General features: G+C 41.1%; 1 protein-coding gene across 1 annotated transcript in view; it reads right to left on the reverse strand.

The window, feature by feature from the left end:
* Positions 1 to 790: 790 nt before the first annotated feature.
* The window catches only part of LOC124021166 (neurexophilin-2-like), a 104,600-nt gene continuing 85,869 nt past the window's right edge, over positions 791 to 19,521 (reverse strand). The window contains exon 2 of the mRNA XM_046336518.1: positions 791 to 2,582. Within this exon, the coding sequence (XP_046192474.1) occupies positions 1,707 to 2,582 (876 nt within the window). The 3' untranslated portion in view covers positions 791 to 1,706. The remainder of the gene's footprint in view (positions 2,583 to 19,521) is intronic.

A 19,521-nucleotide genomic window follows, 5' to 3' on the forward strand; every position in this document is an offset into this window, starting at 1 on the left:
CTGTGTAGTTACTTCTAACATGGCAGATTTATTATTGATTAAACACACACACACACAGATGCACATACACGTGCATGCACACAGAGAGAGAGCGAGAGATCGTGACACAGAAAGCTAGAGAGACATACACACATGTATCCTCATATTACTCTTCTGGGAGAGAGTGTCAGAGTCAGTGTCAAGGAGATGGAGCATAACATGGAGACGCTTCCCAACCACAACAGTGAGACGTGATAAAGAGGTGCTCTCCTGGGACGTAGAACTACATAAATCTCTGTGTCCTGTGTGTCCTAAACAGCTCCAGAAGAAACAGTACATTTGTGTGTGTGTGTGTGTGTCCTGAGCAGATCCAGAAGATACATGGGTAGTAGAGCTCCGGGGTCTTCCATTCCACCTGAACATCATTGATCAAGAACATAATAGGATATCGAGCACAATTCAATTAAGCACTAGCAATGGGTTATTTAATGAAAACCTGCAGCAGATTCCAATCTTACCCCTGGGTGCACGTTTAGTTGTTTGCCCTAGCATTACACAGCTGATTCAAAATTTCAAAGCTTGATTATCAGTTGGTTATTTGAATCAGCTGTGTCGTGCTAGGGCAAAAAACCCTGGTCTATCCCTGAAAGTGTAGCAAGACAGAGAGAGAGCTCACAGTGATACATAGTATAAGAAGACCGGTATAAGGAAGGTGAGTAAGAAAGACACAAACATCTGAATGAAGATTATTTTCAAGCAAATAAATACAAATCATGATGTCCAACTGAAGATTAATTTAAGATTCCTTTATTTTTTAGATAATGCCTCGTACAATGCTCTTGACTCATACAATGCCTAATAAATGTGTTCAGTGAACGTAAAATATAATATAATGTGAAAATAAATCCCAGTACGTTGACCATTATTCAATGACTTGAAACAGATCATTTTAATGTGCTTTGCTCATATATTGTATGCATATCCAGCGTATCATTTCTCATACATATAACTCCGGGACTATATATTCTCTTGAATCCAGGATTTGAAAAGTTTGAATGAAAACATAACAGTCTTCTAGAACCTATAAATCCATACAAGGTCTAGTCTCTTGCGGCAGACTGTTGCACACGCACGATTTGGTTCCGGGTTCCAAGACTCTGGACTGCATGATAGTATAATAGGGACAGCATGACACATTCAGATCATCAGATAGAATGTGACATCATCATAATCAAACGTCCATACTTCCTAGCTTGTTTTGAAAGTTTAAATCGAACAGACAGAAATTATTTAAAATTGATAACCAATGTCTAAAGAGCAGAGCTGTATAGATTTTTTAAAACATTATTTACATAGAAATTAAAGTTAACTAATACAAGGGTTTTTAGGTCATTTTGAAAAATCCGCCATATAATGTATTTCATCCATGACGCCGACTAGCCGTACTTCTCATTTATAATATCCACAATCCAACAGGAGGTTGAGAGCAGAAAAATACCATCCCTGTGGTCATCAGTCCTGTCATTGTGAGTGTTTGAGATCGACTACAATACATTGGAGTCGGACTTCACCGGATCACTGATCTACAAATCACCTTGCATCCCAAATAACTACACATTCTCTGATCAATATTAGCGATTCTGCATCTGGAGCCTTTCTCAAACTGATCCCCTCAAACGCGCTTAAGATTCTCTCCCCTCCCCTCTCCTCTCCTCATCCCTCCTCTCTTATCCAAGGTAAGGATGATCACTCTGGAAGTTGTAGTCTGGACACACTTTCTGCACGAGCTTATAATCGATACTGAAGAAGGAGATGAAGATGCAGATGACTTTAAATGGTTTGGCGCAGAGCCAGGCCGCATGGGACTGAGTGTGCTCTGAGAAGCAGGTCTGGGAGGGGTCATAGAGGCAGGGCTTGGGCTTCTTGGAACGGTTGGTCTTCTCGTACTCCACCCGGCAGTTGAAGGTCTTTATCTCTTTGGGGTCGATGGTGGACTGGTGCGGGGTCTGTTGTTGGGTGATCTGGGTGAGCTCTGGGTGGAGCTGAGCGTGGAGGCCTGGTTGGTGGTGCTGCAACACCTCAAACTCCACCACCTTGGTGGGAGGGACAATACTGACAGAGACGTTACCAAGACTGGACGAGTTGTGGCGGAAGTAGACGGTGAACGTGCCGTTGATGTGGTCCACGATCTTCCCCGTGACCAAGAGGCTGAACTTCATGGTCTTCACGTTGAAGTAGAAATCCCCCCAGCCGAAGATCTTCTTGGTCTTCTGGGCCGTCTTAAGTGAGGGTTTGCGTTTGTTGCGGTAGCCTGTCTGGTCGAGTAGGAGCGACTGATTACGAGCCCAGTCGTAGGGGTTAAAGAAGCTGTAGGTGGGGGTTTTCAGAGGAGGCTTCATGGGCGGGTTGCCGACCCCGTCCATGCCGGTGGAGAAGATGCGGGAGGTGGTTTGGTATGGGGGTTTGACTCCCCCTGTGGCCCCTCCGCCGGTGGCGACGGCTCCCTCTCCCATGCCATACGGTAGGGTCTTCATCACTGAGCCTGCTGGACCCAGGTCTAGTCCAGGGTAGCCCTTGGCCACCTGCTTCTCCAGTCCCTGCACCTGAGGAGAGAGAGAGGGAGAGAGAAAGAGAGAGGGGGGAGAGAGTTAGTGTCAAGGAATATTGATTATCATTCATCTCATACACTATGCAGGTCGTTAGATGACTTGGATGGCTTTTCTTCATCCCCGATTCCAACCAGACACAAAGCATCTATTTTTATAATAACATAATTTGTTGTGGATGTTGTTTTACACAGTAAAGCAGATTTTACATGTGAAGATAATGGACGGGTTTGTTCAGACAGGCGACACAGCTTTAATCCACAGTCTAGTAAGTGGTTATTCACAGAGGTGATTGACTAGACATCTTCTCTTGTTCTCCCTTCATGTCTCATCAATCATGTCACTGCCAAACACATAGACTATGAAGCACTGTCACATACACACATTCTGCCACACACCCCAGAAGAGGACGGTTTGACGTTTAAAATTACAGCTTTTTTTTAAAGGTTATAACACCAACACAAGCTCCCCAACAACAGAGACACATCGCAATCCAGCTACAGTAGAAAAATTATCCTAATAGATAAACAAACCATCAAACAAGCTAAACCAAAACTCAAAAAAGAGAGCAACACCCCCCACAGTCAGACGTCGGCGTAAATAGTCATGCAAGAATGATTTTTGTCTCCTAATTCTGTCTGTTCAAACCAGCGAAGTAGAACAGACAGGTTTGTGCCAAAATTCTGCTCATTTGCTATCAATCATTAATCCCAATAATAACCTCATGTTGCCATTTGTCTCAGACTCCTAATACAGTACTCAATACACACATTAATGTATCTATGTCTGCGTTCTAACTGGCACTATATGGTGCATTACTTTTGACCAGGGCCCATAGGGTTTGGCCATAGGGCTCTGGTCAAAAGTAGTGCACTGTATAGGGGATATAGGGTACCATGTGGGACGTAGACACTCATTCAATGAATGTATGCATTTCTCCTGCTCATTCATTAACATGGGGCCAAGCGGGCCTCAGCAGTCTGGTTTTAAGGTGAATTGATCGGGGTGAAATGACTGGAAGTATATTGAGCGCTGGCTGAATTAATTAAAAGACAGATGTTGATGAATGGCTATTGATCTGATAACGAGTTGCTGGTGGATTTTTAACAGTCGCTGGAGTCCCCTGGGTGGGTTGCTATGTGTGTGTGTCTGAGGAAGGGGGGAGGGGCAGTGAACTCACAGAATCTAAATCAAAGATAGGTAACATGGACTTGACTGCGAGATGACCGAGAAAGTCAGTAAGTGTCTAAAAACCTATTTAAACATAATTTGCATAGAAAGACACAGTAAAAGTTTAAGTCTGAACTTTGCGCATGACACAAGTAATTTTTCCAACAATTGTTTACAGACAAATTATTTCACTTATAATTCACTGTATCACAATTCCACTAAGTTGACTGTGCCTTTAAATAGCTTTGAAAATTCCAGAAAATGATGTCACGGCTTTAGAAGCTTCTGATAGGCTAATTTACATAATTTCAGTCAATTGGAGGTGTACCCGTGGATGTATTTCAAGACCTACCTTCAAATTCTGTGCCTCTTTGCTTGACATCATGGGAAAATCAAAAGAAATCAGTCAAGACCGCAGAAAAAAAATTGTAGACCTCCACAAGTCTGGTTAATCCTTGGGAGCAATTTCCAAACGCCTGAAGGTACCACGTTCATCTGTACAAACAATATTACTGTCACACCCTGACCATAGTTTGCTTTGTATGTTTCTATGTTTTGGTTGGTCAGGGTGTGATCTGAGTGGGCATTCTATGTTGGATGTCTTGTTTGCCTATTTCTATGTCTGGCCTGATATGGTTCTCAATCAGAGGCAGGTGTTAGTCATTGTCTCTGATTGGGAACCATATTTAGGTAGCCTGGGTTTCACTGTGTTTTTGTGGGTGATTGTTCCTGTCTTTGTGTTTGCACCAGATGGGACTGTTTTAGGTTTTCTCACGTTTTTGTTAGTTATCTCATGTGTAGTTTCTTTATAAATTAAAGAACATGAATAACCATTACGCTGCAATTTGGTCCGCCTCTACTTCACCTAAAGAAAGCCGTTACAATTACACAAGTATAAACACCATGGGACCAGGCAACCGTCATACCACTCAGGAAGGAGACGCGTTCTGTCTCTTAGAGATGAGCGTACTTTGGTGAGAAAAGTGCAAATTAATCCCAGAACAACAGCAAAGGACCTTGTGAAGATGCTGGAGGAAACAGGTACAACAGTATCTGTATCCACCGTAAAACGAGTCATATTTCGTCATAACCCGAAAGACTGCTCATCAAGGAAGAAGTCACTGCTCCAAAACCGCCATAAAAAAGCCGGTTTACGGTTTGCAACTGCACATGTGGACAAAGATCATACTTTTTGGAGAAATGTCTTCTGGTCTGATGAAACAAAAATAGAACTGCTTGGCCATAATGACCATTGTTATGTTTGGAGGAAAAAGGGGGAAGCTTGCAAGCCAAAGAACACCATCCCAACCATGAAGCACGGGGGTGGCATTATCATGTTCTGAGGGTGCTTTGCTGCTGGAGGGACTGGTACACTTCACAAAATAGATGGCATCCTGAGGTAGGACAGTTATGTGGATATATTGAAGCAACATCTCAAGACATCAGTCAGGAAGTTAAAGCTTGGTCGCAAATGGGTCTTCCAAATGGACAATGACCCAAAACATTCTTCAATGACCCCAAGTTGTGGCAAAATGGCTTAAGGACAACAAAGTAAACACAAAGCCCTGACTTCAATCTTATTGAACATTTGTGGCCAGAACTGAAGTGTGTGCAAGCAAGGAGGCCTACAAACCTGTCAGAAGGAATGGGCCAAAATTCACCGAACTTATTGTGGGAAACTTGTGGAACCTGTTTGACCCAAGTTAAACAATTTAAAGGCAATGCTACCAAATACTAACTGAGTGTATGTAAACCTCTGACGCACTGGGAATGTGATTAAATAAATAAATGCTGAAATAAATCATTGTCTCTACTATTATTCTGACATTTCACATCCTTCAAATAAAGTGGTGATCCTAACTGACCTAAGACAGGGTCGTTTTACTAGGATTAAATGCCAGGAATTGTGAAAAACTGAGTTTAAATGTATTTGGCTAAGGTGTACGTAAACCTCCGACTTCAACTATACGTAGGTGTAGTGTATTTCCAGTGTATTTTGTTACATGACATGTAGGTTTTAGCATAATTACAATAATACATTATACATGTATGCTCTGTAATGAATGTACATGTAACACATGCATGCAGAGTTTAACCTTCTCTGACAGCCATGTCAGCAGTGCTGTCAGGTATCGCCATGTGTGGCAATCTCTCAGACTAATTCATTATTAGACCTAATCATCACAGCTCTGTTAGCATGGTGTTATGCAGAGGCTTGGTCTTGTGTGTGTGTGTGATGAACATAGTGGTTATTATGTTATTATGGCTCCATGATCATCACACCAGCAAGGAGCCTGAACTCAATGTTGGAGCTTAAGAGATCAGCTAAATTATACACCTCACTACAATATCCAGCCTACATAGGATGTACGGTGCCTTCAGAAAGTATTCAGACCCCTGGACTTTTTACAAATGTGTTACAGCCTGAATTTAAAATGTATTACATTTAGATGTTGTGTCACTGATCTACACACAATACCGAATAATGTCAAAGTGGAATTATGTTTTTAGAAATGTTTACAAATTAATAAAACATGTCAACCTGAAAAAAACTGAAGAATTTGCTCAACAAGTCAGATAATAAATTGCATGGATTAACTCTTTCTGCAATAATGGTGTTTAACATTATTTTTGAATGATTACCCCATCTCTATACCCCAAACATACAATTATCTGTGATAGGACAAAAACTAAGGATGGATCAACAACATTGTCTCACCTTAACAATACTGACCTAAATGATGGAGTGAAAAGAAGGAAGCCTGTACAGAATAAAAATATTCCAAAACATGCATCCTGTTTGCAATAAGGCACTTAAGTAATACTGCAAAAAATATAGCAAAGAAATGAACTTTTTGCCCTAAATACAAAGCATTATGTTTGGGGCATATCCAACACATCACTCAGTACCACTCTTCATATTTTCAAGCATTGTGGTGGCTGCATCATCTAATGGGTATGCTTGTCATCGGCAAGAACTGGGGAGTTTTTTAGGATAAAAAGAAGAGGAGTAGAGATAAGCACAGGCTTTCCAACAGACACGGGGAGAAAAATCTACCTTTCAGCAGGACGATAACGTTACTCACCAAGACGACATTGATTGTTCCTGAGTGGCGTAGTTAAATTGGTTTGGAAATCTAAAACAACACTTTAAAATGGCTGTCTAGCAATGATCAACAACAAACTTGACAGAGCTTGAAGAATTTAAAGAAGAATAATGGGCAAATATTGTACAATCCAGATTTGCAGCACTCTTAAAGAGACTCACGGCTTTAATGGCTGCCAAAGGTGATTCTAACATGAATTGACTCAGGGGGTTGAATACTTATCTAATCAAAATATATTTGTGTTTTATTTTCAATTAATACTTTTTTGTTGATAAATTTTTATTCCACTTTGACATTACACTGTATGCTGAGTAGATCACTGACAAAACATACAATTAAGTCAGTTCAGGACAAATTCTCATTTTACAATGACGGCCTACCCCGGCCAAACCCTCCCTTAACCGGACGACACTGGGCCAATTATGCGCCGCCCTATGGGACTGATACAGCCCGTGATACAGCCCGGGATCAAACCAGGGTCTGTAGTGATGCCTCTAGCACTGAGATACAGTGCCTTAAACCACTGTGCCACTAGGGAGCAAAATCCCACTTTGTAACACAACAAAATGTGGTCGGGTATGAATAGTTTTTGATTCACTGCACTCCAATCATAATATCCAATTACTTCAATGATGTATGTTCACTGTATATATGTTTATAGCACAATATTTCAGAATTATTTTATGATACGTACAATTTGATTAAAAACAATCCACAGTTATTTAAAAAGAAATAAGCTAATGATCGATCCTCTGTGGCCGAATCATGATTTTTGGTGTAGTAGACTATTTTGAATGATTCATATTAATTTATGTATAGACATGTATAGGCTAATTAGGTTACATCATTTCGGCAATTTAATTCAATTTACTTTAGGGTAAGCTTAGTGAACTCATCGAACCACATTCTGGAGTCCATTCACACATTTTTTATGCTTCTGACATGCGGTGACAGGGTTGGGTAGGTTACTTTCTAAATGTAATCCGCTACAGTTACTAGTTACCTGTCCAAAATTGTCATCAGTAACGTAACTTTTGGATTACCCAAACTTAATCTGATTACATTCAGTTACTTTTAGATTACTTCCCCCTTAAGAGGCATTCGAAGAAGACAAAATGTATGTTACCAATTGAACGACATCTATTGCAGGATAAATCAATGTTAAAGTTTACATAGCTGGCCATATCGATGTCAAATTTTACTTCATGGTTTGGTTATGTAGACTTATTCTAACCCATCGCTTTCTACTACATATAATAATAGGATTAAATTATATCTTTGCATTAATATATATAACTTATATGTCCAAAAATTGATGTAGCCACTACAGATTGCCCCTTTAAGTCTATCAAAAGTGTGCGTCTTTGAGCATGTGTCCATTAGGCCTCAGGGTGTATTTTTGTCAGCATGAATTTGAGTAATAAAAACCCTATTTTTAGTCCATAGGCTGGGATCCGCACTATGCAGCTGTTCAATGAGCACATTTTCATTGGCTGTCCACTGGTTTCAAAAACAGTGATTGATAGGCAGCCAAAACTTCTTGAATTCAACTATTATTGGGTTCAAATACCCATTTAGATTTGTGAATAGCCATCCACAACAACCACAATACGTAAGGCGCAAATATCTAAATGAGAGAGTAGCATTGTGATTCACATCAATGTGCTATGTAGACAATAATAATAATAATTTATATCCATATCGCCGTAGACTACACCACTGCTGTCATCCTTACCTCCAAGTGTTTATTCAAGTTGGATAATCTTTGGATGCCGACAGCAGTCGCACCATTGGAAGACAAAATTCCTTCTCCTGTTCTTTTCCCGCGATCCATCAAACACATAGCGGTCTCTAACTTGTGGTTAGAGTCGCTCAAGTGAAACGAACTTAAACTTGCGCCTTTTCCAATTATGACTTGAATGTCATTGAGAAAACAGAGAAGTGTCAAATATTTTTTTATCACTAACATCCTTTCTGAATTTAAAAGTAATCCATGAAGTAATCATCTAGTTTTTCAAAAATATCTGTAATCTGATCACAATATTTGTGCTGGTAACGTAATGGATTACAGTTACATTTTTTTTGTAATCCCTTACATGTAACGGATTACATGTAATCAGTTACTCCCCAATCCTGTGAGGTAATGACAAAATGTGATGAAATAGCCTAAAGCCTTCTTAACATTTTGTTTCAGTTATTGTTATCGGCTCATATTTAACCGGCATGGTAAATAATTATCTTGCTGGGATGTCGTACCGGACCGTACCGCCTTACTTTCATCCTTGCATACACCTCACAGCAGATACAATATCCACGTGATAACCTGGACTTGTCATTCCCATTTCAGCAGCCGAAGCTGGATCCCGAAACAGAAAACGGTTGAAGTATAAAACAGACAGAGTACACCCTTTGAATGTGTCAGTGAGGAGGAGTCCTAAATACTCCTATTTTATATGTGGAGTCCAAGATATTCATCCTTACAGAGAGATTTAAGATACATCTGTCCATCAAAAGTGAATAAAAACACAAGAATGACTGTATTTATGCTAATGAAAATATTAATTGTATATAAAAATGATAAGATACTGCAATCCTCAAGAGTCAAAGACACACGCAAGATAGAGGTTGGTAAGGACTAGGGCTGTTACGGTGACCATATTACAACTACACCGGCGGTCACTGAGTCATGAAGAAAGTCAAATTCCATGTGAGCGTTTATTCACAATAATTGGGCTACTCCAAGCCCTGATGCTGATGGTGGTCATGAGTAGCCTACAAAACTTGCTAACCGCCTGGTACTCAGTACGCTATTGTCCCTCTAATCACTCTGACATCAATGCAAATGTCATCGAAAATCCAATCAAACACTTCATGAGTGCCCATGAGCTCATGTTGTGCAACATTTCTATAGGCTATGCAATTGCGTGAGAAAACAGAGTGAAGACCTTTTAAAAAGAGTGGGATCCCATCAGCTTTCTATAAGCTAGGCCTACTATATTTATACCTCAACTTTCCTAGTATTAAGCACATTGGTTGTCTTTACAACAGGAGTATAGTCTACCTGGCTGGCATGTAAATGCTATTTAAGTGCATAAATGACATGTATTATTTTCCCCCTGCCCCTGTTTCGATACAGATGCATGATAATGGCCTATTCTAAATTAAAACAAATTTCACACATTATTTAGTATATTTAAAGACAAGAATAGTCTGATGGGTGACATTTTTAGCCTTGCACTTTTAAATGATATATTACCACTTGCGAATAATTCCCAGCATAAGGCAAGAAACAATGCATACCTTTCTTTTTCAAATCATAGTCCCACACCTCATGTCGCCTAGCCCATAGGCCTATATGTTTTGATAAGGTTTGTATTTCAACTAAAGTGGCCAAATAACTTCTTAAAATTAAGCACATTAATCCACTTTACAATGGGTGTAGAGCCTAACTGGCATATATAAGCAGTGTGTGAGTTTCAAGTTTGGGAAGAAAAATCACCATAAAAATGCACCTTTATAATAAAAGTATTACATACATAATCACATTTGCGGTCACTTTTGATAATGGTGTTTTCCCGCTAATGGAACATTTGCACGGCCTACTACCGTGTGTGCATTGTTGCGCTTATAATGTGAAGAAAATAGCCTAATAGTTTATCAACATTTTAAGCTAATCTGTTGCGTCAGCCTCATTTAGTAAAAAAAAGTGTATTTGATGCTAGTGGTTGTATTATTTTGGGATCTATCGCATCCCACATCGGTCCCAGACTATGTTTGTTGGAATATTTATTTCTCACACAGAAGAGGTCAACTTTTGTACTACGGGGGGATAGTAGATTAACATAGGCTAGTGCTTTAGCTGTTCGTTAGGCCTATGTCACGTCCTGACCTTAGTTTCCTTTTTACGTCTCTATTTTGGTTTGGTCAGGGCGTGAGTTGGGGTGGGCAATTCTGTGTTTTTTCTATGTTTTCTATTTTTATGTGTTTGGCCTGGTATGGTTCCCAATCAGAGGCAGCTGTCAATCGTTGTCTCTGATTGAGAACCATACTTAGGTAGCCTTTTCCCACCTGTGTTTTGTGTGTAATTATTTGTTTGTGTGCACCTCGGTTGCATCATGTGCTTTGCTGTTTACCTGTTTGTTTTTTTGGTTATTTTGGTTTCACTTTCATTAAAAGATGTGGAACTACATGCACGCTGCGCCTTGATTTATGACAGGGAGTTTGAGGATAGCGAGCGTGACAGCCTACTCATCTTGTTGGCTGACGAAAAGTAAATGTGGACAGTTCTTCCAATATCTTCAATATGCGCCTCGGAATTGGATAAGGATGTGCGCAGTTGAGTCCCTGATGTGTCTGTCTTCACTTGTAGCCTGTGAGAAAGACTCGATCAGAGAGCCATGTGAGTGAGAGGTGCTTCAGAGCATGCAGCACACAGGGAGAATGGAATACAAATTATTATATTCAGCCCAAGGGCAAAATGGCCACTGGCCGCAAAAGGCATGGATATCACAACTAAAGTTACATTAGTAACTCTAAATGAAGCATGAAGTGCCTGTTTCTTTGTTAACCTCTCGACACAGAATAGCCGCATGTGCGGAGAAAATATCCTTTCTATTTTTTCAGCTTTGTTCAATTGTATTCTTCATACTATAAAATAATATGAAATAATGCCACCAAATTCTAAGCAAATCTTGGCTGTTAAATGAGTGTAGCCCACAGCCATATCACAGAGCCAGATCAGGACCTAACATAAGGACAACACTATTCTGTTCTTCTGAAAGAGACTACATTTTCTTCATATCATGTTTCTTTAGATCTGTCTAAAATAAATAATGGATTTATTGTGAGGGTGTAGGTTATATTACATGGATTTATTAGACATTTTAAAATGTAGACATTCCAAAGCTCTGCATCAGTTGATTGTAAGGCTATGTGTGGAAGTCAGGAGATGCTAAATGTGTTTATGTTAATTATCGGTCAATTACAAGTTATTTGCTTGACAATCACCGGCTGATGAAATTTCGTGACCGCCACAGCCCTAGTAAGGACACTGCGCCGAGGTTGGTAAGCTAACGATATGGTTCATATTTTAAATCAAAGACACACTGGGTAGAGGTTGGTAAAGGGTGAAATGGCTTCTCTCACATGGGGAGCAGATAATGTTTCAGCAAATTAGCCACACGCCAGGAGATCACACAGTGAGGTCAAAGATTAGGGTTGAAAGTATGGAGTCAGCAATGTTGCTTCAAACACGGCAGGAAAGGGAGGGTATACCTATACGATCCTTTTAAAATCAATGCTGGTTGTTGCTGAAAGGACTATGCGGAATAAATAAAATAAATAAAAATGTATATGTCCAGAAATGTATATACACAGTAGGCCTACAGCTATTTGTTGAAATCTAAATTAAACACATATACAGTATATTACACTTTTCACAGACTGGAAAATCCAGACCAGTGGAGGTGCATAAATCCGCATTAGCTACATGCAGAGCCTTCGGAAAGTATTCACACCTCTTGACCTTTTCCAAATGTTGTTGTGTTACAGCATGAATTTAAAATGGATTACATTGATACAATACACAAAGTCACTACAGAGATACAGGCATCCTTCCTAACTCAGTTGCCAGTTGCCGGAGAGGAAGGAAACCACTCAGGGATTTCACCATGAGGCCAATGGTGACTTTAAAACAGTTGCAGAGTTTAATGACTGTGATAGGAGAAAACTGAGGATGGATCAATACCATTGTAGTTAAAGTACTCCACATAACTAACACAATTGGCCTATGGAGTAAAAGAAGGTATCCTGTACAGAATAGAACTATTCCAAAACCTGCATCCTGTTTGCAACAAGGCACTAAAGTAATACTGCAAAAAAACATGGCAAACAAATCAGCTTTTTGTCTTGAATACAAAGCATTATGTTTGGGGCAAATCCAACACAACACATTACTGAGTACCACTCTCCAGATATTCAAGCGTAGTGGTGGCAACATCATGTTATGGGTATGCTTTTAATCCTTAAGGACTGGGGAGATTGTCAGGATATGTCATGTTTTGTCATAGATTGTCATGTCTTGTCCCTGTGCTTCCTCTTCTATTTGTTTCCCCCTGCTGGTCTTATTAAGTCCCTATTTCTCTCTCTGTTTCCGCTTCTGTCCTTGTCGGATCCTTGTTTGCTGTACTGTGTTCTTGTTCCGTCCTGTCGCGTTTTTGCCTTCATCAGATGCTGCGTGTGAGCAGGTGTCTCTATCAGCTATGGCCTGCGCCTACCCGAAGCGACCTGCAGTCTGTGGCCGCTTCTCCTGTTATTCCCCTCTACAGACTAGAGGATTTCTGTTATTCCCCGTTTGGACATTTCCTGTTAAGAATTCAGGATTAGTTGTTTTCTGTTTGGACTGGAATAAACTCTGTTTCTGTTAAGTCGCTTTTGGGTCCTCATTCACCTGCATAACAGGATAAAAAGAAGTGGAATGGAGCTAAGCCGTGTCAAAACCCTAGAGGAACACAAGGCCAGATCTACACTGGAGTTGCTTACCAAGTAGACAGTGAATGTTCCGGAGTGGCCGAGTAACAGTTTTGTCTTAAATCTACTTGAAAATCTATGGCAAGACCTGAAAATGGTTGTCTAGCAATGATCAACAACCAATTACAATTTTGAAAAGAATAATGCGCAAATGTTGCACAGTCCAGGTTTGGAAAGATCTTCGAGACTTAACTAGAAAGACTCACAGCTGTAATCGCTGCCAACGGTGCTTCTACAAAGTATTGACTCAGGGGTGTAAATACTTATGTCACTATGGGGTATTGTGTGAGTAGATGGGTGAGAAACAATATATATTCAATCACTTTTGAATTCAGGCTGTAACACAACAAAATATGGAATAGGTCAAGGGGTATGAATACTTTCTTAAGGTACCGTAAATACACAAAGTAATTCCGCAGTACCATTAAAAAAATACTTAAGTACTGTAGGCCTACACCTGTAAACCTGACAAATATAGCCGTCCCTCTGACTGCCTCAGATAATAATCATAAAACGGAGTGAAGCAATCTTTCCCTCTTCTCTGACATAAATAGGTTTCTTCACACTGTACAAGCACTTCGAATCAACCCAATAATCTCATTCACCAAACTCAGTTCACCTCTAAGGGACAGGTGGTCAATTGAAGTAATGCATCTGTGTTATTTGGCATGCCAGCATGATATATGTCAGCAACGTTTCACAGCTAAGATAATTTTACACAAGATTCTCTCTCAGCCCCCCCCCCCATTTATTTGTCAAGCTTATGGTTTGGGAGGGGAACAGATAAAGATGGAGTGATTTTTGTCTGGTAAAATCTTGTATACATTTGTATGATACAGGCAAGAAATTTGCAAGGAAGAGAATTGAATTACGAGACATTACAGGAGAGAGAATAAGCTAAGGAAAATGTTATTACTGAAGAGGTGAGATGAGAGAGAAGAGCAAGAACATACACTTTCTCTAGGGGATGTTGAAACATTAATAACACTTTAACTTCATTTGGTGGGTCTACGAGCAAAAAGCATCTTAGTACACTGTTTAGGTAAGAGGAGTGCAGAGCTCGCCGATCAACTGTAAGTGCATACAGAGAGAAGCAGGCTCTGTCCCAAATGGTACCCTACTCTCTGTGTTTTGCACTACTATTCCAGGGTCTTTTGACCAGGGCCTATCGAGCTCTGGTCGTGAACAATGCACTATATATGGAAGAGGGTGCCATTTGGGAAGCACTTGCAGTGATTGGAAAGCCAGAGCATGTTCGATGCAGCAGGAAGAAAGTAGGTTCACACTCACTTATCAAATGCCAGAGGGTTAGGGTGTCAGGTGAAATTGACTTCTGATGTGTCAATGACTGTTACAATTAAGATCTATTTTCATCATTATGAAGCTTTGGATCAATGAGCTGGCAGCTGCAATGGTCTGATCCTTGATCTACAGTTCACTCATACTTACATTTATCCTTTAAAACCTATCCTCCTCCTAGAGAGAGATAGATTGAGTGAGTAAGTGACTGTGTGTCAAGGGGATGTGGCCTGCCCTGCCTGCCCACCATCCCATGGCTGACTTTGCTCTCTCTCCCAGAAGAGGAATATGAGGATACGTGACTCTCTCTCTATCTCCCCCCCATAGGATTGATAGTAGGAGGATGAGTGCAGCCCATCTTGGATCACTTGACCCACCAGGCTGTTCGTTTGCTTAATTGGAGTTTTATTTGTGACAATCAATTCATTTCTATCTCTCCCACTGCCCTCTCATCTACCATTGATCTGCTGTCACTGAGAAGAGTCAAATTGACCTCCCCATCCTCTCTCTCTCGCTCTCACACACACACACACACACACACACACACACACACACACACACACACACACACACACACACACACACACACACACACACACACACACACACACACACACACACACACACACACACACACACACACACACACACACACACACGGCCTCCCGAGTGGCACAGTGGTCTAAGGCACTAGTTGTGCCACTAGAGATCCTGGTTTGAGTCCAGGCTCTGTCGCAACCGGCCGCGACCGGGAGACTCATGCACAATCGGCCCAGCGTCATCCAGTTTAGGGGAGGGTTTGGCCGGGCAGGGATGTCCTTGTCCCATCGCGCTCTAGCGACTCCTGTGGTGGGCCTGGCGCATGCATGCTGACACGGTCGCCAGGTGTACTGTGTTTCCTCTGACACATTGGTGTGGCTGGCTTCAGGGATAAGTGGGCTGAACTGAGGTGGCGCAAACTCACATTCAAAGTCAAACACGCTTCATCAAAGGGAGTGAGACCCACTCTGACTCTTTGTCAGTCACTCAGTTAGAACAGAAACACAGAAAGGTAGAGAGACCAAAAAAAGGATTGAGGCCAACGCTGCTAAATGTGTGAAATTAACCGACTTATTTGCTTAAAGTTCAGCTTCTGCTGGTCCAATGCTGTGTCTATGTCTCTGAGAAATGACAGATCAGATGCTTTGATGCTCATGTATGTAGCCTAATGCTGCCAGTTTGGGCTAATATTTTGGCAGTATATTCTATGAAAAATACCGAACAAAAATATAAACGCAACATGTGAAGTGTTGGTCACATGTTCCATGAGGTGAAATAAAATATCCCATGAGGGTGCGAGCCTCCTGCTAGCCTGTGATTGATCTGTGTCAGCATGTGGTCCTGTGTGACGATAAATGTGGTAGTCAGAATGGATCACTATTTAATTAAATATCTTGATTTGTAGCTAAATTGAAAATAATTCACTGTGGGGATTGAACTTGATAAATAAACTCGTAATAAATTCAATTTAACGGCCAAAACGGCAATCTAAAATATTTTTGTTTGGCCTTTCTTGCGATCGTAATTTACATAAGCTTTCTAGGGTAGGCCCAGGCTTTTGGCGCCGTTAGGTTGCTACGCAGTAGCCAACCAGCAGAGTTCATGACATCAGGTTCTAGACCAGAGACTAGGGGCGGATTACATTACATAACCACCACCACTGAATGCTGAAAAGTCCAGCCTATATCCCGCTTATTTCGTACACTGAAAACCCATCACTTCTTGGCATGATATGATATCATGACTATGAGGTTTGAAATGATACCATGACTATGATGAGGCATTGAAATGATACCATGACTATGAGGTTAAAGGGAAGACTGTTAGCTTAAATTTGAGGGTATTTTCATCCATATCGGGTGAACAGTTTAGACATTACAGCACCTTTAATACATAGTAATTTAAGGGGACCAAAAGTATTGGGACAAATTCACTTATGTGTATTAAAGTAGTATAAAGTATTTGGTCCCATATTCATTACCCGCAATGACTACATCAAGCTTCTGACTACACATTTGTTGGAAGCATTTTCTGTTTGTTTTGGTTGTGTTCAGATTATTTTGTGTCCAATAGAAATGAAGGGTATAGGTGTCACGAATATCACGAAGGTGGCTCCCCTTCCCGTTCGAGTGGCGCTTGGCCGTCGTCGTCGCCGGTCTACTAGCTGCCACCGATCCCTTTTTCCACTTTTCGTTTGTTTTCGTCTGGTTTCACCTGTTCCTTGTTGGGGTTTTTGGGTTGGGGTTATTTAAGTTCTATTAGCCCACCTGTGTTTGTGTGGGCTTGTTTGCTGTTATGTCAAGAGGTGTTCCTGTTTATTGTTGGGATTTTCGCTGTCCCTATGTACCAGTTTGTACTTGGGTAGAGTGTTTTAAGTGAGAGTCTTGTTGGTGGTTCCAAACTTCTTCCATTTAAGAATAATGGAGGCCACTGTGTTCTTGGGGACCTTCAATGCTGCAGAAATGTTTTGGTACCTGTAGTATCCTTAGAGGCTTCTTAGATTGATGACTCATGACACGTAAGTATGGTTTAGTATTTAATTGTAACTTAGAATAACATTCTCTAATGCACCTGGCTTAAGCTACCTGAAGCTTTCTTAAATCACGGTTATATAGGCAGACATAGGAAACGGCTAAGGAACGGAAGACAGCAGAAAGCAAACCACCATCTTGAGTCAATACTGCCATCTACTGATAAACATAAATATACCAGGTTACTACATACCCCACTTTAAAGCTAATAACCCAACTTAATTCCTTTCTGAGCTATTCTATTTTCATATTTACATCTGATCAAACGTCTCTCTCTCTAATAGAACGTCTCAGTGTTGGTGTATTTTCACTTTCAAGTCTGGACTGATGAGTTCCAAGGTTGACCTTAACCTCCATGACATCAACATTTCTGCAGTTGACAACCCTGTTGTTGCTTGAGGAGTAATCCTGTAGCTAAACAATAATCTTGACAACTTGTTTCAGTGCTGGGCCCTTGCATCTTCCTCATCCCCACCTTCAAGGTCTGAACTGCCGTTCTGCTAATCCATTTGAAGATGGGTGAAAAGGGGCCGACGTTAAGTGCTGAATTCCATTTTGTTTCATGAAACATGTGAATTCAGTGCTTGTAAAACAAGTAGCATTGTCGCTAACCAACATTTGAGGCAATCCCATAACACTGAAGCTTTGTTTCAGCTTCTCAATCGTAGCTTACGATGTGGACATGTTCATGGGGTCAACATGTGAGGCTCTGTCACTGTAGGCCATCATTTCAGGATAAATTCATGCACTTGTGATAATGTCACATCCTTTGAAGTTCATTGCCTGATTTGTGCGGTGCTCAACGGTACATCATCCAACTCATTGATCATCAAGACCTGGTCATTTTCTTCTTCCTGAATGATGATTTCTGGAACAGGCAGCCTACTCAGAGCATCCGTATTCCCATGGTATCTACCTGGTTTGTAAATTATTCTGTACTCGTAGGCCCTGAGCCACACAGCCCAATATTGAACTCTTGGAGAGACCATTTGTGGTACTGGCTTTTGTTCATGGAACAGAGAGATCAGAGGCTTATGGTCAGTCACAATAGTGAATGTTCTCTCGTATAAGTACTTGTGGAATCTCTGTATTCCGAATATGACAGCCAATCCTTCCTTGTCCAGCTGAGAGTACTTTTTCTCCTCTGGCGACAACGTTCTTGACATGAACCTGATACGTTTCTCTGCACTATTCTCCATCCTGTGTGATAGCACCGGCCCCCACACCATACGATGAGGCATCACACGATAAGATGAGGTCTCTGTCTGCTGAGTAGTGCACGAGCACTTCTGCTGATTGCAGTAACACCTTTGACTTTGCAAAATATTCTTCCTGTCTTTCTGACAATTTCCAGGCCACATCCTTCCTTAACAGTTGATGCAGAGGAGCCAAGAGGGTAGAGAGGTTAGGGAGGAAGCGATTATAATACTTCAGTAAGCCTAGATAGGCTTTCAATTCTGTAACGTTTGTCGGAGCTGAAGCTTCCACAACAGCCCTCACTTTAGCTTTGACAGTGTGTAACCCCTTGGCATCCACCTTGTGACCCAGGTACTGCACTTCATCAGCTAACAATGTACACTTGTTCCTCTTCAGCCGGAGACCGGCCTCCTCTATCCTCCTCAACACTTCACCCAAGTTTCTGAGATGTCCCTCCTTCGTGACTCCCGTGACAAGAATGTTGTTGAGGTAAACCGCTATCCCCTGCAGAACTCCATCCATGGTTCTTTGGAAGATAGCTGGTGCAGAAGACAGCATTTGTAGGTAAACATCCCTCTGTGGGTGTTTATGGTCAGGTACTTCTGTGAAGCTTTATCATTAGCACTTGCTGATATGCGTCACTCATGTCCAGTTTTGTGAACTGTTGCCCTCCGGTTAACGTTGAAAGCAAATCCTACACTTTGGGTATGGGGTACTGCTCCAGAGAGGAAACTCTATTTACAGTCAGTTTATAGTCACCGAATAATCTGACTGAACCATCTGGTTAGAGTATGGGAACAACTGGTGCTGCCCACTCAGAGAACTTGACCGGTATAATTATATCCTCTGTTAAGAGTCGGCCAATTTCCACATCCACTTTAGGCTTCATGGCACATGGAACTGATCAAGGCATATAGAATCTGGGAGTAGCATCAGTAGCAACATCAATGGTAGCTTGGACCCCTTTTAATGTCCCTAGCTCTTCTTTAAACACACACTCATGCTTTGAAAGCTCCTGCTGCAGTGTCAATGTCTCTGTGGTGACATGTTTGATTTAATTTAATT

The sequence above is a fragment of the Oncorhynchus gorbuscha genome, linkage group LG03 (assembly GCF_021184085.1).
Source record: "Oncorhynchus gorbuscha isolate QuinsamMale2020 ecotype Even-year linkage group LG03, OgorEven_v1.0, whole genome shotgun sequence".
Classification (NCBI taxonomy): domain Eukaryota; kingdom Metazoa; phylum Chordata; class Actinopteri; order Salmoniformes; family Salmonidae; genus Oncorhynchus; species Oncorhynchus gorbuscha.